General features: G+C 36.7%; 1 protein-coding gene across 2 annotated transcripts in view; it reads left to right on the top strand.

Moving 5' to 3' along the window:
- The window catches only part of LOC131030786 (protein decapping 5), a 54810-nt gene that overhangs the window by 19114 nt on the left and 10487 nt on the right, over positions 1–25209 (top strand). For both annotated transcript variants that reach the window (XM_057961708.2, XM_057961701.2), the window contains exons 3-5: positions 7624–7701; positions 7802–8776; positions 14046–14111. In XM_057961708.2, the coding sequence (XP_057817691.2) occupies positions 7624–7701; positions 7802–8776; positions 14046–14111 (1119 nt within the window). The remainder of the gene's footprint in view (positions 1–7623; positions 7702–7801; positions 8777–14045; positions 14112–25209) is intronic.

The following is a 25209-nucleotide window of genomic DNA, read 5'->3' as shown; positions in this document are numbered from 1 at the left end:
TGAGAGCAAGTGTATTAAAGAAGATAAAAAATTTCTCCTCGTTGATCTTTTGCCCTTAAGCTTTCAAATAGATATCCAAAGCTCTTTTGAAGTTGGCTGTCTCATTTATTCTAGCAGTACCTATCAGTGCAGTATCATCCACAAATTGTAGATGAGAGCACGGAGGGAGGCCATGACCCCACTTCCATCCCTGAATTAACCCTTGCCCAACACGAGATTTGATCACCTTGACAAAGTCCTATGGAAGCACCAAATAAATCAGTGGGTTCACCATTGATGAGAACTGCGAAGGAAGAGGAAGTAATAGAGCTCATCACCTAGTTGATCCAATCAATTCTAAAACCAAAGGTCTTCAACACTTTGTGAAGGAAACTCTATCATAGGCTTTAGCCATATCTAACTTAATAAACATAGCCTTCTCCTTAGAAATAGCCATAGAGTGAATAGCTTCTGAAGCTATGATAACTCCATCTAAAATTTGTCTTCCAACAACAAGCCCACCCTGCTCTTCAGAAATCAATTTATCTAGCCAAGGTTTGAGTCTTTCTGCAATCAACTTCGTGATTATTTTATAGATCACATTACATAAAGCAATAGGATGAAAGAATTGGAGAGAATTGGCTCCTTCCTTTTTTGGAAAGAGTCACCGTAAGCATCTGCTTATTCTTGTAAGATTCTTGCACCACATTCCAAAGATCAAGCTTAACAATTTCCCAAAACTCATGGTAAAATTCTACAGGAAACCCATCCAATCCAAGAGCTTTACACTTCTTCATGCCAAACACCACCTTTTCAACCTCAGATAAAGAAATAGGTTTAAGCAGGTCCTCATTTCATCGCTAACTATAGCAGGATTACTATCTAGCACAAGCCTTTCCTCCGTCCTATTAGATTTAGAGTGTTCATTAAACAAACTAGCAAAAAAACTCATGGCTTCCTGAGCAATTTCCTTATAAGAAGATAGAAGAGCTCTCTTAGAAGAAATCAAAGAAGTAATAGAGTTCCCCTGTCTCCTATCTTGCACTGTATTATGAAAGAACTTTGTGTTCTTGTCACCTTCTTGAATCCACTCAACCTGTGACTTTTGTTTCCAATAGATCTCTTCATAGAGTTCCCACTCCTCTAACTCTTTAATTGCTGTAGACTCCTCTTTGTAGAGATCCCCAGATAAACCTTGGTCCCCGATTCTGCGTGTGATAGAGTCAACTTTGTTTTGAACATCCCTTTTAGCTGAGAAGATATTACCAAAGCAACTTCTCTTCCATCTCTTGAGCCTATACTAATGTGAATTTCAGCTGCTTAACAATCAAGTGCATTGCAGTACCAAATGTGGGCTTCCCCTCAACCCACCAATCCATCATAAGGTCTTGTAGGGAAGGGTTACGAAGCCACATCACCTGAAACTTAAACGAAGGATTCTTTGAAGCCCAGAAAGTAGAAGTAGAAAGCTTAATTGGCCAATGTTCAGATCCTTTGCAATTTAAGATTTTTTGAGTTAGTAGTCCAAATATCCCCCAACCAATAGCAAGAAACAAAAAATCTGTCCAATCTCTTTGCTATCACCTCTCCTCCACATCTCCTATTGTTCCAAGTAAACAACCCATTGGAAGGTTTAACATCCACAACCCTCAAAAACTCAAAATTGTTTCTTAGAAGATCCTTAGAAGGATCCAACCTTAAATTGCCTCTCTTCTTCTCCTCCACGCTAAAGATAGCATTGAAGTCTCCAACAAGAATCCAAGGAAAAAGAGGGGCAAGGGAACAGACATATCTAATATGTGACCAAAACAAAGTTTTACCCACAAAATCAGTTGGAGCATAAATGTTGGTAAAAAGAAGGTTCTCACCAGTCTCACAACTTGTAGCAAGCATCAAGATAGAAGATCTGCTAGACAACCACCAAATTGGTACAAGTTTCGCGGGTTCCACATGCATGCCATAACTCAGAGCTGCCTTGAGCCCCAATGCATTGACACTAATATCGTGTCCAAATTTTCCTTGCCTTGTTAAGCATTTTATCCACAAATAGCTTAGTTTCTTGAATAAAAACAACATCAGGAGAATTAGAAACAACCAACTTCCGAATAGCCTTTTGTCTAGGGATGCTATTCAAACCCCCTAACATTCCATGAAAGAACAATCATTTTTGGGAGGAAGCAAAGTGAGAGTCGATAGTCTTCACCGTTCCAGACTGCACTGATGTCTCTCCAACTAGCTTCACCTTTTCTTGATCTTTCCTCCGTCCCACCTTAGGAGGCTTCTCCATAGCACCCTTTTTAAGAACCTTTTGTTGAATACCAAGCCCAGGTGGGCTACCTTTGCTTTTGCTGCCTTCTGGTGTGTCTTTCACCTCATTTAGCATAGAACTAGTGAGGGTAGGACTATCTTTCATAACAGGGCCTCCACTAGCTCCTAGAACTTAAAGGTTGCCCATTGGGTATTCTGTGTCCATATGCATACCTAATCTTTCCTCCTATGTTCCAACTTGCATAACATTACTCTCTTCCTCAACTAGTTCCCCTGTCCCCACAAGGCCCTGGCCCATAGGTTGATTTACAATAGCACCATCAAACTGATCCAAATCATCTAGAGCATCACACTTTTAAAAAACTTCATCATTTTGCCTATCATTAAAGGTCCTTGTCCTCCATCACAAGAGCCTTCCCTTTATCTTTTCTTTGGGGAAGAACTATTCTGCCCAAATTTAGAAGAACCTGAAAATTTGGACTTGGGACACATCCGCTGCAAATGCTCATATTCATAACATATATGACAACGAAATGGCAACATTTCATAATCAAGCTGTTGAATCCATGAGCTTGTCCCCAATCAAATTTCCATAGAATCATGTAAAGGTTTATTCATATCAATTTCAACACAGACACGAGCATAGGTGATTACCTTTTTCTCCATAGTTTGTCGTGAAGGGCCTACAGGCTTTCCAAGTTGCGCAGCAACAAGAGTGAAGATATCATCTCTCTAGAATTCCAAAGGGAACCAGGGGAGTTTTACCAAAACTGGAACCTTAGACAAAAGCTCCTCTGTAGGATTGAATCCAACATGCCATGGCTTAATGAATAGGCCAACTTGACTGTAGAAATAGAGTCCCCCTTCAAAAACCTTATTTTGTCTGATATGCATGAAAAAATCACTAGAAAATACCCATTGGCAGCCAAGAGCATCTCCATTTCTCCCTCTGGACTCCATGTACGCCGAGCCCATGATTCATGGAAGGGCAAGGAATCCTGAATCCCCAAAAACTTGTAGATCAAAGTGTGGTTAGACAAATAACCAATGTCCTCCATAAAGTGTTCGACTGGATCACCAAAACAGGCCTAACATCAGTCTTAGCCAAACACCCATTAACTTTCGATGGCCTAAAGCCTCCAACTTGAGAAGAATGTTCTCCCATATCTGAGTCAATCGTACCAAAAATAGGGTTCTCACATGCCCGAAGAAGGGTTGCTCCTAATCACAACATCTCTAAAAGGCATACTTGATTCACCAGAAGCACCTCTATGGGTAGCCATGTAGGGCCACTACACAAAGAGCAATTACCACAAAACAAAAAAAACTCGAATCGAGAACACCAAACAAGGCAGACCACAACCAAGCTCCACATCATGACAAAAACTCCACCAAAATGTTGCAGAAGCCAGGCACCAGACCTCCCAGCAAACTTAAAGCCACACAAGAACCACGACACAAACAAGAAACGATAGCCAAGATAAAAGAAATGGGCCTCAAGCCCTCATGCATCCCCCGGTCACTCCCTACAAACACCCCCAACGCAACCAACCAACGAAACCACGGCTAGGGCATGTGGGCCCTAGTCGAGACAGCCAACACAGAGCATCGACATTGTTCGACTTCCGACCTCTAGCGTATTTACATCCTATTTTTGTATATTGTAAATTGTTAAATCATCTTATAATTATTTATGTAGCAATTATGTGTCTATATTGCTTTTGATGTAATGAAAATTTCCTCTAATAACTTAGGTAATTGTGTTAAATATACGTGTATGTGTTTTTTATGAATACTGTATCCAGTCATAACCATATTGGGGGTCTTAAAAAATGGCTGTATCCGTATCCGATACCGTATTCGTGTTTGTATTTGTATCTCTGTCCATGCAACTTTGATTTCAAGATTCAACATACTTACTATCCTTGAAAACCAAGAATTTTGGGTGATTTCCTCCCTACAGTGACTTTTTCTTAAGACACTATCTTAGGTTTCCGCGTCCTTTGTACTTTGTTTCCTTGTTCGGATCTACCCAGAGATTGTTTTATTTCTATTAAAAGCCCGCACTTTGTAAATTTTTCCCTTTGATTTAAAGCCTAATATGACCACAGTATTCAAAGTTTTGGTGTGGAGATTCTCTACGTTGTTTGTCATGAAATACTTAAACTATTCCGGACTTCACAGAGATTCTTTTATTTTTATTTTAAGCCATCACTTTGTATATTTTTCCCTCTGATCTGAAGCCTAATATGGCTGCAGTAGGACCATAATATTGAAAGATTGGTGCGGATGTTCTTGAAATGATAATTCTTTGTTCTATTAAACAAAGGAGAGGAATATTGTTTGTAACTAGGCTCAGAAAAGGGGATTCGGATTGCCTAAGGCAACATCCGAATCCCTAAAAGGCTGGGCCCCCTTTTACCAAAGCATAACGTGTAGGGCTGGACCCTTCATGCCAAAGAGGGTAGCGTGCTCCTAAAACAGGGCCAACCCTATAATGAACACGCCACACTAAATCATTTTGGCGCCAAACATATATATTTAGTTAAGGCCGACTTAAAGATTATATGCACATATAAATAAAGATCATTTGCCAAGTTCAAATCATTCAATTCGTTTTCATGCAATCAGCGAAATCCATCTGCTCCTTGGTGTGCGAAAATAAGAGGTGAACTGGGCAAACTTATTCAAGGAAGACAAAGCAATTTTGGTGCTTCTTTATTACTGTTAGATGGTGCAGACTTGGTGAATATAGAAGTGCAGACCTGGTGTATTAAAAGGGCAGATCTGATTCATTCAAGTGTGCAGATTGAAGATCCCAGATCTGAGTCACATGACTTGAGCTAAGTATTGTATTGTTACAATTCAGAATTGAATACATAATCTGACCTGTGAGTCTTTAGTGCTGGGTTTTTCTTCCTTGGAGGTTTTCCCAGGGTAATTGAGTTGGTCTCTTGTGCACTTGGTTTCTCTCTTTCGTTTACTTGCTTATCATTTACTTATTGTTAATTTGAAATTAAATACTGAAAGTCTGATCGCTGGTCTGAGACACAAAAACTAACAAGGAATACTGCTTATATAGAAAATTACAAGAGAATCATTCCTTAATGGAAATGATTGAGAAGAGAAACATGAAAGGAGACATTCTAAAAAGAAACTAAACTCGAAAAGGGAAAGATCCTAAACTAACTAAATGACCATTATAAAAATATTGCATAATTACTTTAATACCCTCTCTTAATGGTCATTCTACTAGCTACCCTACAGAAGACTTGACATAATCTATAGGTCATTTGGCCACAAATGCATAGAAGGCTGCCCCCTTCTCAGAACGCTCTGCAACATAAGCTTGCTGTTGAGACCGTCCTTGGTTTTGCAGAATTTTAGGATATGACCAAGTCTACCACAATCCTTCCAACATGAGGTTGGGTAACAAAAATATCTCTCCCTTTATCCAGAGACATCGAGATCAGCTTTTCAAAAAACTTTGATTTTTGTTGACAAAAAAATCGACAAACAATTGAAACCACGATTTTGTGGAAAAATTGGTAGACCCTCCACCATGATTATTTTTTGAAAAATCCGAAAACCCACCACCATTATTTTTTATGGAAAAAATCCGAAAACCCACCACTTGTTGAAATAATCGATATTAAACAAAAGAGACGATGGCTTCTTAAAAAGAGCTTGCAAGAAGATGTTTCTAAAAAGAAACAATCGCTATCTGAAGACGAAAATAGAATTTAACTAAACTAAACAAGATGACCATTTTAGAACATCACATTATTTTATTATCCTCCCTTAATGTTCATTGTCCTAACAACCCTACAGAAGACAAACACAAAGAAGGCTGCCCCTTCTCTTTAGAACACTCTGCTATTGTTGAGATCCTCCTTGGATGTACTGAATGCTAATGACCAAGAGTACCAGAATCCATTCAACCTGATGTAACCCTCACATGTGAATTACATAATCGTCACATTTGAATTACTAAGTCGAAAAAAAACTGAAACCACGATTTTGAGGAAAAAATCGGCAAACCCTCCAAAGAGCAACATACATGATTTTGTCAAAAACCGCAAAAACTTTTATAGATGTTTGCTCTAGCATCTCCAAGTGTGACCCAAAATAGATTGCAAGAAACCACGATTTTTGTGGAAAAAACCGTCAAACCCTAAAATCAAAGTTACAAATCATCCTTTTTTTGGAAAGGATAAAAACCCTACAACAGGAACACTTGTCATAATTGTTTTTGGAAAAAATTATAAAACCAAGAATAACAAAATCCCACACGAACAAGCAACTTCATGAATTACAAATGAAACACGATTTTTGAGGAGAAAAATCGATGGAAACTGAGAATAATTTTTTAAGGGAAAAATTATAAACCCCACTAATAATTTTCAAGGACAAAAAATTAGAAAAACCCTTAAGATAATTTTTTTCAAGGACAAAAAATAGTATAAAAAGCCCACAAATAATTATTTGAAGGAACACAAAAAAATATAAAAAGCCACATAATTTTTTTTTAAGGACAAAAAATTATAAAAAAAATCGATCAATAATTTTTTGTGGAAAAAATTATAAAACCCATGACCACAAAAAATCAGAGAAAAACTTCTTCGAGTAACTTTAGAAAACCCTTCTTTGTAGGTTTGTGCAGAGACCCAGAAATTTTATGTGTCTTGAAATGACGATTTAGAGAAATCTCGTCACAACACAATGAAGAGTTGCAGGAAAAACATGCGGAAAGAAAAGTAGACGTCACACGACAAACCCTTTGCGAGCAGAAGACAAACTAGGCGACATGTGAGTAGAGGCGATGAAAATAGCCACAAAAAGACTAAAGAGTTTGCTCAAAGCTGATTGTTGAGGGTTAATAATCATTCTCTTTGCTTTCTTATAACTGCCAGTAGACAACTATTGCTGTTGATAATCTATATATCTGAGAAAAGAGAGCAGAGCATTTCAAAAATGGTTTTACTGCTGATCATAGTGGAAACCATAGTTTTGTTGATACTTTTGTTTCGAGTGCTTTAGGTATGTGATTCTTAACAAACATTGAATGCATATATATTTCTTAGTATTTTGTACTCGTTTTGCTAACATATTCTGTCCACATATTTTTCCACTTACTGGAGAAAATAAGAACCCTCTTTCCACTAGGTTGGAGCTTTCCTTTAGGATCTTAAACTCTCTGAGCGACACATCTTCTGTGGATAGTTTTCTTGAATTAAATTCAAATTTTAATGCTGTCTTAATAATGACCAAGAAATGTCTGTAGTTTAGATTATGTGCTCTTGTGAATTTTCTGAAACATGTATTGCTTGCAGATGTAAATTTGATTATATATATTCATTTATTTTCTCTTTTCAGGATTTGCAAGTGAAGTCTTCACCTCCAGCCCAAACAGCTTCTCAATTACACAGTGACCCGGCAATCATCTCTCTCCAGGTATGTTTGGTATATTGAAAGCATCATATGTAAGAGTTAATTATAAAAACTTAAGTCCATTTTGGATCCTACTGATATATCTTTTCTGCTTTTTATTTAGTCACAACATTCTCGACCAGCTTCGGTATCTGCACAGTTTGGACCATCTGGAGGTGGGCCTTTATCAGATATGAGTTCTCAGGATCCGTATTCAGGTGTGGTTCCATCACCATTTCCAGGTGGTATGCCTTCAATGTATCCGGCTGGTGCAAATTTAGGATCGTGGGGTCATCCACCTTCATCACCTGGAGCAAATGGAATGGGTTTGGGAATGCCAATGTACTGGCAGGGATATTATAGGCCTCCTGCTGGACTTCCTCATTTACCACAACAACCTGTGCCTTTCCACCAACACCCAGGTGTGCCATCTCCATTAACACAACAAGAACAAGTTCAACAGAATACTGTAAATTTGTCTTCACCCATGCCGGCTTCATTGGCATTCAATAGTCCTTTACATCAGCCTGTCAATATTCTGTCTGATTCCTCTTCCTCGTCAGTTTTCTCAACCTCCATGCCTGTGGATATAAGTACGTCAAGTACAATAACAATTGATTCTGGATCAAAACAATCTTCACTGCCAGTTAGTACGGCATCATCAACAAGTATTACAACAGCATCTTCGAAACAAGAAGTTAGTGTTGTTTTGACCCCAGCCTCAAGTAAACCTCGTATAATTTCTGGATCCACATCATCCTCCCAATCCATGTCTCAGTCTGCTTCTTCACATGGTGTTCAAACTTCTTTCAGTCTTCCAACTTCAGATGCACCTACTTTGGTTACCCCAGGCCAACTGTTGCAGCCAGTGTCCATTACATCATCATCGTCATCATCATTATCCATAAGTCAATTGTCCACTGAGTCATTGAAAGTATCTCAACCTTTGATCCCAAGACCACATATGTCATCTGAGTCATTGAAAGTCTCTCAACCTTTGATCCCAAGGCCACCTATCTTACAACCTCAGGCGGCACAAAGTCAACAACCATTGTTGCCTTTACCAACATCTTCAAGTCAACAGAAAGTGAATCAACAGGTTTGTGCACTTCTTTCAGTTCATTGTTGGTTGTATCTTTAGTTTATTTTTATCAATGATGGTTATATGTTTGGTTTGTCAAATGATTTTAACAATTGCATCATACAGATGTTATTGTGGTTGTGAGTATAACAGTTAAATTGAAGATAAAATAAAATTTAATGAGCCAGTGGGAAAAAATGGTCAGTGTGTTTGTATGTATATGCACCTCTATAATTTCTGTAAGTCATCTCGAACCAGTGTACAAGTGATTGGGGTTGGGGATAATATACTCAACCTATCCCAATGTGCTGTGGATGTAGTGAGATTGCGCTTGATCTGGCCCTGGTCCTTTCGGAATATCATTATAATTTCCTGTATGTGTATGCGAATTAAATTCCTTAATTAGCTGCTTGTTTCGGGCAGATTGAGCAAGTTGGGAAGCCATTTAGGAGGTGATCTTGGGGCTGGAGATTCTTTGGTTAGAGGCTGAGAAATTTTCTGATCTCCATATGTGGTAGGCTTTGCAGGCGTTTTAGTTACATATTGTCTTTTTGGAGTGAGCTAGAGTTAAGTTGTTTTTCATTTCCCTTCAATTTTTGCCCAATTTTTGCCCTTATGCTGGGTTTTCAGTGCATTTTTGAAAACAATCAGTTGGAAACATGTTAATGGGAGAGAGGTACTCGTACAGGGGATGGAGATGGGTATCTGTATGCCACTTGGAAAAAAAGATGGCTGTTGGATGATGCCAGAAGTAATAAAAATATATTCACAAATTTAACAATTTAAAAAAATATACTATGCTTAGACCACTTTATAAAGACGTAGAATGCGCTAATTTTAAAATTTTAAATTACACAAATAAATTCAGGGTATGAATGTTAGTTGAACAGGATTAGGTAGTAGGGATAGGAGCCTGTTTTACATGTTTTGATTTTTTATATACAATTCTAGTTCATTTTACCAGACTGCACGTGAGGTGCAGGAAAATAAGAGACAGACCCTGAAATAATTGAGCAGCAATGGTGAAATTTTTGAATGTGTCTGAAAACCTACTTGCTAAATTGAAGAGACAGAGAATGAGAGTGAGTGATATGAAAATATAAGTGCAACTCAAACCCATATGCATGCCCTTGCCAAATTATGAGGATTTAAGGGACCTTTCCAATTTGATAGATCCTTGGTTCAATTTGTTAAGAGTTAGACAATAAACTAGAAAATATGTTGGCTGTGACAGTTTTCTAGGCTATATGATTTGAAGAGAGCTACGATGTAAGAGATCACCTTATTAAACAAAGGGAGAAGGATTAAGAATGATAAACTGCAATCCATGAAGAGAAGGCTGGATGTCTTTGTAGTAGAGTAACAAGCTAGACTTAAATGACTAGCAACTTATAGTGGGGAATGTTTGAAACCCTTCCTTAATCACTGCTTTGTAACAGAGGGCGAATAGAAAATAATGTTGGCTGTCACAGCTTTCTAGGCCATATGATTTGAAGGGAGACACAACAAGTTTAGAAATCACTTAATTAAACAAATATAGATGGTGTAACCCTGAAGAGAAGGCTAAATGTCTCATGGTGCTAGTATAGTCATAAGCTAGACTGAAAGAGTAGCTACTTATAATGGCGAATTTTTTGACCCCCCCTTACTTAATCATTACTTTTAACAGAGGGCTAATATACAGAGGTCGAGGTGTCTAAATTAAAAATGAAGGCTGGAGGTGATATTGTTGAGATATATAAAATGCAAATGCATGGAGATGTGCAGATGCTGTAATTGGAAGATTTGCTTTGTCAGTGGCATTTCATTTCATATTACTTGGTCATCATATTTGATCCAAGAGGACTTGTGAGTTTAATATACTTGTGTTTTAATGGCATATTATTTTGTGCCAAATGTTGTCTTCACCATCATCATTAAGACCTCTAACACACTTGAGATACAACAAAGTCCTTACACATTTCCATTCTCGCTGCAGGGCTCCAATAATCTCATTCGTAATCCATGTAGTTGATGATACCATTCCCAAAGGACAAACAGACAATGAGTTGGCAGGTTACAAGTGATTGTTTCTTGTATTCTTGTATATTAATGTACTGCAGTCTTCTATGGATGCATCATAAGACATCATGGCATCCATATAATCTGTTGCATTGTATGTGAAGTTTTGCATAATATGAGGTTGTAATCATAGCTCTAACATGGTGTAATTTTGGTGGACAAAGTATAATTTCTTTCTTTATTTCTTAGTACATTTTTATTTGGTTCAATCACTCTTGCAATTGCTTTCATTCTTGACACGTTTGAATGTGTTCAAATCCTTTTGTACACTTTCTCATAGTTTTTAGATTCATTTGATACATTTGGTAATTGAATTTAAAAAAAAAAGTGTTTTAATAAGAAATTTTAGTGATTTTAAAGTAGTGGAGTGAAAAAACTTGGGCTTGCTGAGTACTTAATCTACGCTAATGGTATTGAGTTTCTTAATTGAATGCTTATTTACATTTTGTGTTCTCACTTACAGAAGCTTTGAGTAAAGGTATACTGATCTCGAAACTTGTGATCCATCATTGTATTTCCTTATCCATCATTGTATTTCCTTAATGGTATAATATTATAAGGAGATGACAGATAAAACTATACTAGATATGTCAACTTGAGAAATAATCTATAATACTATTTTTCTCTTTTCCTAGCAGTAAACCGATATTAGCTAAATGATGAAAATAAACTCTCTGGATGACCTTACATTGAACAGTCAACATATAGTAAGTTGTGCAAGGGTACATGCTCTAGTGATCATAAGAGTGCCCTTAGAATGGGTTATCAGAAGATTCATGAGATATAATACTTATCAAGGTAGAATCATTGCAAATCCTTGAGCTAACAGTGAATTGTTAAGATCTTATTTAGAACTCTTAACACCCCCTTAGATGCTGGCTCTAGAAGGGCAATATTGAAGAGGAGGACGACAATTCTGTTGCAAAGGTGTTATCATCTGAGACCTTATCATCCAAATGCTGAAGCAAATACCCCTGAATGGAAGGCTTATTATGCAGCTTCTTAGAATCGCCAACTCCCTCTAAACCTAGGATGCATTTAACCAAGGTCCAAGGTTAAAGAATCTAGGGTTGAGCTGTCAAAAATTACCTTTAACTGCCACTTCAAGATGGCACCATAAAGGAAGGAGTGATGAGGCTTTCTTTCCACAGGCCGTGAGGGCCAAGGTGGAGAAAAGCCCATACCAAATAAACTTAAAGACAACTAAAAAATCATAAGCAATGAATGGAGGATGACACAGAACAACACCAAGGCAAGACCATCTCAAATGTACACAACAAGAAATGGTGGAGAGACATGGCTATAATATAGTCACCCATGTGCCACCGACTAATCAGTTAAAAATGTGGTAAGTAAACACCCATAGGAATCTAGACGATGACATGATGTTGTTGGAGGGAGAGATAACGTGTCCACTTAAACAAAAATTCCTACAAAGGGAGAAATAATTACTGGGGCAAATACAATAAAATAATATTATCAAAGCTTTCCATGCTTCTATATGATGTACCATCAAACTTGAAAAACGGATCTAAGTTTGCCTCATGATTAGCGATAAGATCTGCCACCCTATTTTCTTTCAAAAACAAAGAGAGAAAGCAATTTCCTTGAAACCATCACAAATAGCAAGAGCCTCTACTGACATTGATTTTGCTTTTCAGCTAGGATAATCCCTTCGAGTCATGCCTTGAATAATCACAAAGGAGTCCCCTTTCAAAATCAATTTTCTACATTGATTTTTCTTTTCAGCTAGGATACTCGCTTCGAGGCTTGAATAACCACAGAGGAGTCCCCTTTCAAAAAATGGGCATTCATTTCACCTCATTCTAGGAGTCAACGCCTGGATAAAATGACCCCCTTGTACAAAACCTTTTTGATCATTAGGGTGCCAACCAAACCTGGATTACCCTTTGAAGCTACATCAAAGTTGAGCTTTATGAACCCACTAGGCTGTTTTGTTCATCACATTTTCTCTTGATCAAATTTTTTAAGTGAATTTTTTTTCGAATGAATTGTATTGTATTATATGAATAATTCTTAACAATGTTCCAGAATAGTCATGTTGGACTGAATGCGAAACATTTACCCAAAGCTTGCAATATTGTCTACAGAGAAAGTTTTAATAATATTTAGTTCGTTGATCTTGGGCTGTACAATACCAGGTCTATCTCTTCATCTAGTATCTCCTTTCTGATGAAATCTTGATGGAAACTGCATATGTTTTCGGTGAGCATTATAAACTTTACATGTTTAATGAACTTGTTTGTCATAAAGAATTGGTATATGTTTAATACATGTGACAATGTGCATTCATAGCTGTACTCATTTATTGACTCATTGGATGCATCTCCTCATTGAATTCTTTTAGTACCAATTCAAAACTTGCATTCCTGACTCCTAAACTTACCAAGAGAGAGTCTCCTAAATCTTCAATATCTTTGCATGGAAGGGAAACCACCAATTTTAGACCCCCAAAAGCTTCTGCCTCATTGTTAGGTTTAGGACATAAGAAAAATAAGCCACTACAAATGAAAAGATGAGATGATGATGTCATGACCATGCCTGCACTAGTCTGCCCAAGGTTGCCTCTTGAATCCCCATTGAAATATAGATTATCCTTTTTAATGGGAGGATTGCAGCTAGCATCCAGACAGTAATTTTCTCTCACCCCATTAATGGGATGTAGATGTGTGTATTTTTGGTGATGCTTGAAATTTTAAATAGAATTGAATCCAATTAGTGTAAGGAGGCACAATATACTAAAAAGCTTATGCACTCATTAAAGCTGTAATGTTATCTCTTGGTTATTTATCTACCGCTATTGTCTTTATATGTTTTGTATGAGAGGACAATTTTTTATTATCATATGTAATGGAGATGTATTATGGAGATGAATGCAAAGTGGTTATGCTAAGGCCTCAGTATCAAAATTCTTAGTTTTATAAATCTGCACAAAAATATTATCATGTTTATTTGCTTCAGTTTTCATGATTAGAACATAGTTGTTAAAGAGTGGAGTTTGACTGGTATATGATATATGGTAGAATTGAAAACTGACCCCAATTTTACATGCAGTATTCTAATAAATAAGATTAAGCTTAAGAGGCAGTTAAAAAATGCAGAAGTTTAGATTTATCCATTATGCTAACCTGGAGAAGGAATTCTAAGACATTTTTACCTCTTAGATTTCTTGATTATTTTTAAGATGGCGTGTTTTGTTTTACAGATGAGCGTCCCAGGTGGGAATTCTGGAGCTAACCGAAGAGGTCGTGGAAGAGCAAGGAGTGGTGGGGTAAAGTTCTTAAACTTCTATTTCTGAATACAATCTACCATCTTATTTAGGCATGTTCAACATATTTAGCATTTGCATTAGTAACTATGGTTTACTCTTGTCATTGTGAAAAACAAGATCATGTAGTTTAGGACCTAGTCCCACTTTCCTCCATACATTGGAATACGAAAGCTCCTAAGGAAGTGATTCACTTTGACTAACTCTTGTAAAAGAGAGTCAAAGAATACTCTTAGGGTTTCTATTCATTTGCTGCTATGAAAGGGAATGAGCTATAGGTGCAATAATGATAAACTAAACTAGAAAGGTCAAGGAAATGACTATGTAAACTGCAATAACAAAAAGCTATAGGACTAAAACTGAGATACAAAGTACAAAGTTGAAGGGGAAATTCTGGTGTGCACCTGATATCAAAATCTGGGCTTGGTTGAGCTAGACCAGGGTGTTGGGCAGCTTGGTCCCTGTCACTGTACTAAGCTAGAAATATGCAGTTTGCAAATTGAAATCCTAAGAAGCCAAACTACCAAAAATTGCACAAAAATGCAGAGGACTAGGGTGCTGGGCGCTCCGGTCCTAGTGATCTAGGGCCTTCCTTGTTTTGAGGATTTCCACCTCCACAAATAGCCAATAATGTATTGAAATGTGTGTGCAAGAATCTCATGTGTTTACAAGATCCTAAATGAGCTAGAATGGAAGAATTAGAGTTCTACCCTATGATTTGAGTATAAATCTGTAATGTCCCCTACCTGATCTATTTCAATATACTAAAATTGATTGATATTCTTCAATTAGTTATTAACAAGTTCTTATTTATTTTCCTCATTAGATGATTAATTTCATTATTTATAGTTCTTAATATAGTTATTAGGCCCTGCTACTACTTCAGTTTTAAGGGAGAAGGGTTTATGTATGTTACCAAAGCGCTTAGAGACCAAATACAATAGGTTCCCTCAAAGTTTACAGATCCAAGCCCTTACCTATCTTGGGTCTATACCCTCAAGGCTTATGGGTCGTTGATCCCCACCCTATCTTGGGACTTAATCTATTGCTTGGATTTAGACTGCCCCTCTTTGGAACATCTCCTTCCCATCTTCTTAAACACTGACAGTAATAACATGATTTAGACTAAAAGTATACTAATTTGTCATGTATTATGAATATATATGAAATTAAGTATGATTGTCATACATATTGCAGTCCATATTGATGTTACTATTAGTTCTGCATAAGAACATTATCAGGCTTCATATATTAAGCATACTTATTAAACATATCCCCATGCATACCACCAAGAACAAGGATGTTACTTCCTATTACTCAATAATAACAATTCTAATCTGATCTGCTTGATGGTGCTCTTAATGAATGCTTTTATTCCTTTCTTTTATATCTCTCAATGTGAGGGAGAGGTCACACCTCTTCATCATGCATGCCTTTTGGCAAGAGACACACCCTCTCACCATTAGCACCTTTTGAAAGAGTGCAACTCTTCATTATTTCTACCCTTTGAAAGGGACACAACCTTTCATAATCAGATCTGCAGTTCTTATTCAAATCAGATCTGCACTTCTCATTTTTCAAATTCTCCCCCCCCTCAAATGAGTTTCTCTTCTCCCTTTTATATCTCACGTTTGAGGGAGTCACAACTTATCATTTCATGCCTTTTGACCTTTCATTAGGTTTAATCAAATTTAAATAATATTTAATTATATTCTTTTATATTTTAATTTTAATTTTTATATTTATTCTTTTGTATTTTAATTTTTATTATTTATTATTAAATTATATTTCAAAGTAGGGACATTACAAAATCCTAAATGATCATAATGTAAATGAGAATGCTTCAAATCACAAATGCAATAATGCATAGTTGGACTACTCGCCGAAAACTCGGCAAAAAGTTAAAAACTCGCGAGTTTTTCTCCTGGTCGAGTTTTTATGACTTTTACTCGCCATAAAAACTCGCCGAGTTTTTCACAAAAACTCGACGAGTTTCTATAAAAAACTCGGCGAGTTTCTAATAAAAAACTCTACGAGTTTCTATAAAAAACTAGGCTGCATTAAAAAAAGAGGCCCAAACGAGTTTCTAATAAAAAACTCGACGAGTTTCTATAAAAAACTAGGCTGCATTAAAAAAAGAGGCCCAAACATGTCAAAAAAGTATCTTTTTTTTTTCAGTCATTCTCATTCTCTTCATCAGAATATATGCATGAAATAAAACATTTAAGTATAAGAAAGGAAAATGATGTTTGAGAGTGGTTTCAGATCTCTAGGTGTTATAATGCAAATTCTAGGTTTTAGAAGATCTTTTAAAATTTCAGACTTAGTCAAATTTCAGTAATCAGTATGCTCCTATCAACATTCTCTCACTCTCTCGATCTCACTTACTTTATCTGCCCTGAATTTTAGACCTATCTATCTCCCTATCGCTCTTCCTCTATCCCCCTCTCAACCACTCCATCTCTCTCCTCTATCCCCCAAGATCTAGACCTATCTCTCTACCCCTCTCTTTTTCACCCTCAGACCCCTGTGAGGGGTGCTACCCTCAACCTAATTTTATTTTGCAGATGCTTGGTGGCAAAGTTGGGGTGGAAATACCCCTAATCGTAAAAAATTTGCCCTCGGAATCTTATGTTAATCTTGTAGTTCATACAATTGTGAGTGCAATTGGAGCTTGTTTGAGGCCATCCACACGGAGAAGAGGAGCAAGTTAGCTCAAAAAATGTCTCAATGATCTTGTCTTTGTGCAATATAATCTTCGGTTACGCATAAGGAAGGTAGAGGAAGCACCAACTGGTCCAGTTGATTTGGATGATATGGATCCTTATAGTGATTGGACATCTCATGAGCAACCTCCATTGTTTACAGAAGATGACATCAATGATTTGGAGAGGAAAGCTACAGAGGAGGAGGGGGGTGGATTTGGTTTCACACTGGATGACATTGAGGAGGATGAGGAGTCATCGCCAGTGTCAGGTGCAACTAGAGGCAGAGCTACATCTAGGATGGAGGATGAGCCACAGCTTGAGCCAGTCATACCGAGTGAGGAGGCACAATCACGCCCACAACAGAGTTTTAGGACTAGACCCTCTAGTTCTACCTCCCCCCTAGTTTTTACTAGAGTTGGGAAGAGGAAGATGTAATTGTATTAATTTATTTACTTTTAGTTCTACAAAAACTATTTACTATTTTGCTTCAAGCGATCAACATTCCTTATGAGGATGTGATTTTGTACCCACTTTGCATTTAAATATATCTAGACTCAGCTTGTTCTTTTTGTGTTCTCATTTATTGACTCATGGGATGCATCTTCTCATTGAATTTTGCAAAAAAACTGCTTTTCTAATTAAATTTAAGCAATTTTTTAAGTTCCCGAGTTTTGCCGAGTATTGGCTGAGTTTTTCTCGAGTTTTTTTTCAGGGTTTGGCTAGTTTTTGGTTTTGGCGAGTAGTTCAACTATGCAATAATGGATCTAAAACAATAATATAGATCTGAAAACAAGTGTTGTGAAACTCATATAAAGATATGAAATTACAAGAAACCATACCAAACCCTAAAGGAGAGGTACGAGCCAATCAACAGTCGGTGATCTCCTATTATTCTTCAATATCTTCAAAGCTTCAATGGATGATGAAAAAAGATTGATGAAGTCTTGATGAATGCTTGATTTGCTGATTGAAGACTTCATATAAACCTGCACTTCCACTTCACAAGAGGTTCCTTCAAATGAGGAAAGGAAAGGCTATGTATATGAAACCCTAACTTTTTTTTTGACCATAGGCCGACCTAGAATTGATATATTTTCACAAGAAGCTGGATTTAAACATTATAATACTGCCAAAACATGATCCTGAAATTCGCGGAGAAAAGTCGGGACCAGTGTGATTCACACCGGTCCGATCAACCTTTTTCCAATTTTTTTGGGATGCAAGGTATCATGATTATAAGGTGATCCCCAATTCAATGCAACAATTCAAGGTGTTTAGATATGCAAGATCGGGCCTTGAAGGTTGAAATAGGGCCTAATTAGGGCTTTAATGAATTAATTGATCAAAAGGATAAAATAAAAAGGGGCACGGTTAGGGTTAAGGGCCCAATTTTATGATATGTGGAGTGATAAAAGAGGACTTTAGATTTAATTAAATTAATTAATTGAATGCTTAAAGGGAATTTAAAATGCAAAATCCAACACACTAAGGCGGGTGCTAACCTAAGCATGAAATTGTACCACCCAATTAAGGGTGCACAATTTACCACGCTACAACTCTTAATTATTTCACTCCTGATGATTAACCAGCATGATGTTAGGATCAAACACATAAGACAGTTTAGCATGGTAAAAAGACTTTTAATTTAAACAATTTCTGGGGGAGGATTACAGAATTAACAACATAATACCTAAATGACACGAAGGGGCAATCTTGATCATGACACGTACTGCCTTTATTTGGCCACCTATTCTGGTCCCCTTAGTCATTTGAGGAACGCCAGTGACTATGACAATGTTGTATGTTTGATGGGCATTGACTTTATTACACAATGCATTGGCTGTACTTGGGCTAGTTTGATGTTACATCCTTGGCTTACTGTTTGTATCAGGACTTTGGTTCCGAAGTGAATTGCATTGAAAGTATTTTCATTGTATCCTGTGTGTTGTTCACTCGTAACACACATTTTATGATCATTAATTAAAGCTGAGTAGCAAGGTGGATTGCTGTAGCAGCATTTTCATTGAAACCTGTGGTGTGTTACAATCTTAACTTTCATTTTGTGATTGTTGAGTTAAGCTGAATAATGAAAGTGAACCTTTCAAATGTGCAATCAAAGGGAATGAAAAAAGAGGACAAACATTTAAAAAATGGTTAAGATGAGAAAATGACATCCTTCAATGAAGGATATGCCTTTGACACTAAGTGAATAGATTTCAGGTTGAACAGACTATTTGGAAACAATAAATAAAAATTGCAAGTGAAGACCTAGTATATCTATGTGCTCACCCATAAATTATCCCAAACTTGGAAGACATCCCACTGGAAAATTTCTAGTGAGAAGACTAATCAAACAAACAATGATCCTCAGGCCAACTGAGTTCCATTGCATCTTACACTTGCAAATGATATCATTTGAGGATCAAATCTTCTTTTCTTGTAAAATGCTGAAGTTTATGGACAGTTGAATGGTCCTTGAATGACTGATTTTCTATCTTCAGATGAAATGAGACAAGAAAGATTTATGTACCTGTCTATTGATCTTCTAGATACACGATGTCCCATATGCTAAAGTGATACCTACTATCTATGATTTTTTTTTTCCAAAATGCCGGGTAACCTTTTTAATATGACCGGTGATGCCAGCACGACATGCCCTCCTGTACCACATGAAATGCTTTTGACCTGGAGCTGTGAACCGGTGAGGTCACAAACAGGGGACCTCATTCCCATTTAACAAAGCCGAGGCTCAAACCTGCGAGCACAATGGATCAGTGAAGGCACAAGCCTGCGATCACAATGACCTGGTAGGGGTTTGAATCTTGGTGGTCACATTACCACCACCACTGCTTAACCAACACACTATGGGAAGAACCCCACCTACTATCTATGATGAATTGTATTGTTTTGTATGCATAATTCTTAACAATGTTCCAGAATAGTCATGTTGGACTGAATGCGAAACATTTACCTAAAGCTGGCAATATTGTCTACAGAGAAAGTTTTATTAATATTTAGTTCGTTGATCTTGGGCTGTACAATACCAGGTCCATCTCTTCATCTAGTATCTCCTGTCTGATGAAATCTTGATGGAAACTGCATATGTTTTCGGTGAGCATTATAAACTTTACATGTTTAATGAACTTGTTTGTCACAAAGAATTGGTATATGTTTAATACATGTGACAATGTGCATTCATAGCTGCTCTCTACTCTGCTTCTGTCAGTCAGAACGTAGGCCTATACCTTAATGTATATTGATAGCATATTTTGAGGTATATTTGGTGTTCATCTGTTAGGCAGCATTTAGAATATGCATATACCCTCTATTGCACCATTCTAAAATACAACACACCTTGGTACATTCAGATGACACTGTTGCATTATGTGAACATACTTTTGCTTGGAGGATTCATGAACCTTAACATAAGTTTAACTGCTTATCAAGGATTCTTGACTATTATCTTTCAAGTCTATAATGCCACTAAAATTTCTTTGATATGACCGAAACTTCATCAACACTTTTTAAAATAATCCGAAGTTTAGAATTCTAATTCCTGCCTTAATGAATTTTGATGTAGAGGTTAGGATTTTGACCCATGAGAAGTTGAATTCATCAATGCCATTCCTAGGTAGAAAGTCATAATCTTATGTCTCCTTCCCTTTGTCTCTGCACAGTTTATCTAATGCTGCTATGATACAATTTTCTTTTATTCTCACTTTTCTACCACCCACCATGGCAAGACTTAGATATAAAGTTATTTTCTCCGTCTATTATCGTGTGATCCATTAGGATGTGACAACCCCCCCCCCCCCCCCCACAGACAAAAAAAAAAAAAGGCCCCCCTGCTGCTTTCTCACAACCACTGCCATCTTTGATGTGTCGTTGGGACATTTGGTGGACTCTCGAGAGTCTCCCAACCATCTCAGGGATACGCAGGTATCTCTTGCAGCCAGACAGGCAAAAAGCATGTAATGCCCCCTTTTTAGTTTTCCCTGAAGTCACAATTACAACAAATTATTGTTAGTGTTACATCTTACCAAGTAAATACTATCTTTAATGATGCGATCCTGGATTTGAATCCCGCAATCATGACACACACACACACGTGTGTGTGTTGTTTGAGGCGGACCTTTCTCTTGAAAGGTGGTGTCTCTTTAAAATTTAATTGCTGCTTCCTCTGCTTTAACAAACCATTGAGTGACTAAGCCAATCTCTTAATGAATCACACTTTATGCTCTTCCTTAACATGTGGTGACTACTCTATTCTTATTCAGGTTGCCACAGGGAAACAAGATAGATATGTATTCGCTATAGGGGGCATGGCAAAGCAATTTTAAAAAAAATTAAATTTTTTGTCAAACCCTAATGGCTTGTGAGTCCCACTTATACCCTGCATACTCTATAAAACAACATCCTATCCTCATTTCAACTCACAAAAAACAAATCCACAAGAAGCTGATAGTGTGAGTGTGAGGTGAAAGGGAGAGTGGAGTGCAAGAGGATTGAGGAGCAAGAAGAGTGATTTCTTTGATTGATTTTTAAATTTTTTAATGTAGTTTTATAATTTATGTTGATAGAATCCTTAGACATGGTTGTATATTGTCATTATGTTTATAGAATCCATAGACACGGTTGTATATTATCTGTTTTGGTTGAATTCATAGACCTGGCTGCATATTGTCATCAACGAAGAAAGGAATCATAAACTAAATTGCAAATTTCAATATTAAATTTTACATTCAATATTAAATTTGTATATTGTCATTATGTTGATAGAATCCATAGACATGGTTGTATATTATTGGTTTTGGTAGAATTCATAGACCTGGCTGCATATTTTCGTCAACAAAGAAAGGAATCATATGCTAAATTGCAAATTTCAATATTCAATTTTACATTCAATAGTTATTAGTTTAGATTTGAATTTTCAATTTTGCAAAAAAAAAAATTTATACAACAGCAAGTTGTTACATTTTTAAATTTTTTTACAAAGTTTTACAGTTTACTTTTATTAGTTTATATATTCAAATCTTTTATTTTGTGAAATAAAAATCTTAAATTTTGTGTATCCTTTGCCTTTGCACTTCATGTGACCTGAAGTAAGAAAAACAAAAGTGGAATCCTTTGTTGATAAAGGTCAAGAACAAATATTTTTACTTGTGTATTCTCTGCTTCTTCGCTTTGTGCGACATAAAGAAAGAAAAATAGAAGAAAATCTTTGTTTTATTCCTTTGCATTATGCATAGTTTGAATTTAATGTTAACATTATGAACTTATAAATTTTATATCATTTATTTCAGTGTCATTTTGAGCTCTCATTGCATGAATGAGGATGAGGTTCAAATTGAGCTTCAAGAAGTTGAAGATGATGCTCAAACCAAATCTGATTATGCACCTAATCATAATGAAAATGCAGAAGGTGATAGGGGTGATTGTGAAACTGATACCACTAGTTCCATTGCTAGTCCAAATATGAATTGCCTTTCCAAAGTATTGGCAAATTTTAAAGTGTCCATTTGAATCAAAATCTCCTCTGAAGATGATTTGCAACAAAATTTCAAGTCAAGCTTTTGGGCAGCTGGGGGCACTAGGTTGTTAAAGTTGCCACTTTTGTAAGTTTGAATTTTAGGGCTGCATTACTAGAATTAATGCCCACCTCCTTCATATTTGAGGAAAATGTGTAGAAGTATACCTAGGTAGAAAACTAAACTATAGGGTTGATATATGTAATTTATGGAGCAGCCTCGGTGGTGAAGACAATGTTCCTAAATCTGTTTGTCTTTAAGGCTGAGGGGTCATTAGAGACAAGGTTCTACTTCTATTAGTTTGTAGATGTCAGTTGCACATATGCTAGTTTCTTCTACTTAATGGGTATCAGAGGGTAGGGGAAAACACAAGATGACTAGTGATGTTCCTAACTCGTTAGCAAAATTATTCAATGTGTAAGTGCAAGATGATGCATATGATGCCATTGGCAAATCCTCCTTGCCAATGACATTGCATTCCATGTGGCTTGGTCTTATTATAAGGAGGCAATTGCAAAGGTACCAAGGACAATAGCATTAAATGTGCTACCAAGGCACACAATATTTAGGACAACAATCTTGGATAAGAACTATTCGAAGATAAATATGTTGATGGATAAAATGAGTGAATGTTGGGTGAGAAGTGGATGCAATATGGTCATGGATGGGTGGACATTCATTAGGCAGTCCTCACTCATCAATATCATGGTTACATGGTCAAAGGGTTCCTATTTTTTTATGGCAAGTGATTGTTTAGGGCATCACAAGAATGTTGATTTTCAGTTTTGGATCCTTAAAGATTCTATAGAGGAGGTTGGGCCACAAAATGTGGTCCAAGTATTGACAAATGTTGTTGATGTGTGCAAAGATGTAGGGAATTTAATTGAGGCAACTTATAGACATTTTTGGCAGATTCATGTGTATGCAATGCATAATGCACTCAAAAGACATGAGAAAGATAGATTGAATCAAAGTTGTTGTTGATTATGCTAGATATTTTTATTTGCAACCAGCACACTTCACATGCGTTCTTTAGGATTTTCTTGAAGAAGGAATTTTCGAAACTTGTTGAGACTAGATATTTATTCCATTTCATTCTCTTGGAGAGAATACTTGAGTTACAAGAGGCATTGCAAGTAATGGTTATGATAGTAAAGTGAAATCAGTTGTTCCAATTCAAGACAAAGTGGGGGAAGAGGGTGAAGGATTTAGTGAAGAGTGATTTTTTTGGGGTGATGTTTAAGATATTGTCTCCATCATTACTCCAGATTTCCAAGTGATTAGATATGAGAATGCTAATGCACCCAACTTTGGAGAGGTGTATTAGTGTATTGATTCCATTGTAGACCAATAAAGGCTTCCATGTGAGAGGAGGATCCTACATTAGCATTCTATAATGAGCACGTTCAACAAATCATGGCTGCCTATGCATTGAACGGGCCCAAGTAGTACATGCCAAAGGCCTGGTAGATTTACACCCATATAGGATTTTGGGGTAAAAGTAGGGTTCGTGATGGCCATCCAAAAGATGTATTATCCTATAGAGGCCGACATCATTTGCACTGAGTGGACCAAATTGTCCACTCTTAGGGGTCATTCTAAGAAGCTTAATATGAATAAGGCAACAATAGCACAAGAGAACCCTATTTTGTGGTTGACTATGCACAGACTGACTTGATTGACTACCTCTAGCTATTTGTTTTTTATCTCTAGATTCTAGTTCTTTTGCTGTTAGGAGAAATTGGTCTACCTATACTTTCATCCACTTTCTTAAGAGGAACTCGCTTACTTCTAGGAGGATAGAGAAGGTTGTCTATATCGCGGTGAGATGTAGAGCTAGAGAAGCCAACCCAAATTGATGAGGATGCTACATAGACATGGCTGGTTGGTATTAGTTTGCAGGAGCTTGACCATGTGGAGTCTAGTAGTTCTAGGTGATGAGGAGTTTGGGGATGATTTGAGGCCTCTCTTCACTCGATTTTGTTGTTTTGAGCATTTGTAATCATCATTGTACTCGTTGTAATCATCATTATGAAATCTTGAATATAATATAAATTTCAAATTTAATATTTTTATTGTTCAATGTTAAATTGTTAAGGTTCACCTCAAAGTTTAGTAATTTCCAATTTTTACTTGTTTGGCAAAGTTTCATTTGTAATTCTCATACATCTTTTGATGATTATAGTTTCAAGTATATTTCAGTGCTGTCCCCCACTATTGCCTCGTCTCCATCTTCGTGTTGTCTCCAAGCTTAGGCCCTTGGTCTTCTTATCCCCAAAACATGTCCTTCCATCCCCGCATCAAGATACTTTGTGGAACTATACTATTATTTTAAGATATTCAAGAACCATATCTCGTTTGCCACCCAAATCAAGATAGGCAAAACTTAAGTGGTCAATTCTCTGATACATCAAGGTGTCAACTATAGTCACCAAGTTTGAAAATTTTGACTTGTTTGGGATGCCAAAACGCTTTGGAAATCCAAAATTTTCAAAATAAAAAATAAAAAAATGCAATCAAATTTCTTTGGGAACTGAAAAATTTGTATTGAATCAGACAAATTTGGCTGGTCCAAATTTGATTGGATTTGAACTAGATCCAGCTAGATTTGGTAACTTTGGTGTCAAGTGAACTAAAAATTACAACCATATCTCTTTATTCAATCAAATAGCATCAAACATAGCTATACAAATGTTTTTTTGTAGTAACTACAATGCTATCGTTCTTTGCTCTAACCAATCAACCTTGTTTATGAAGTACCTAAAAGTCTTGCTTTGCCATTTACTCTACTCTGACCAACAAAAAAGTGGGGATCATCAAGGTTTCCTGATATAAAAATAAAGGTGAATTGAAATCTTCAAAACA

The sequence above is a fragment of the Cryptomeria japonica genome, chromosome 4 (assembly GCF_030272615.1).
Source record: "Cryptomeria japonica chromosome 4, Sugi_1.0, whole genome shotgun sequence".
Lineage (NCBI taxonomy): Eukaryota > Viridiplantae > Streptophyta > Pinopsida > Cupressales > Cupressaceae > Cryptomeria > Cryptomeria japonica.
This window is presented reverse-complemented; position numbering and strand designations above follow the sequence as displayed.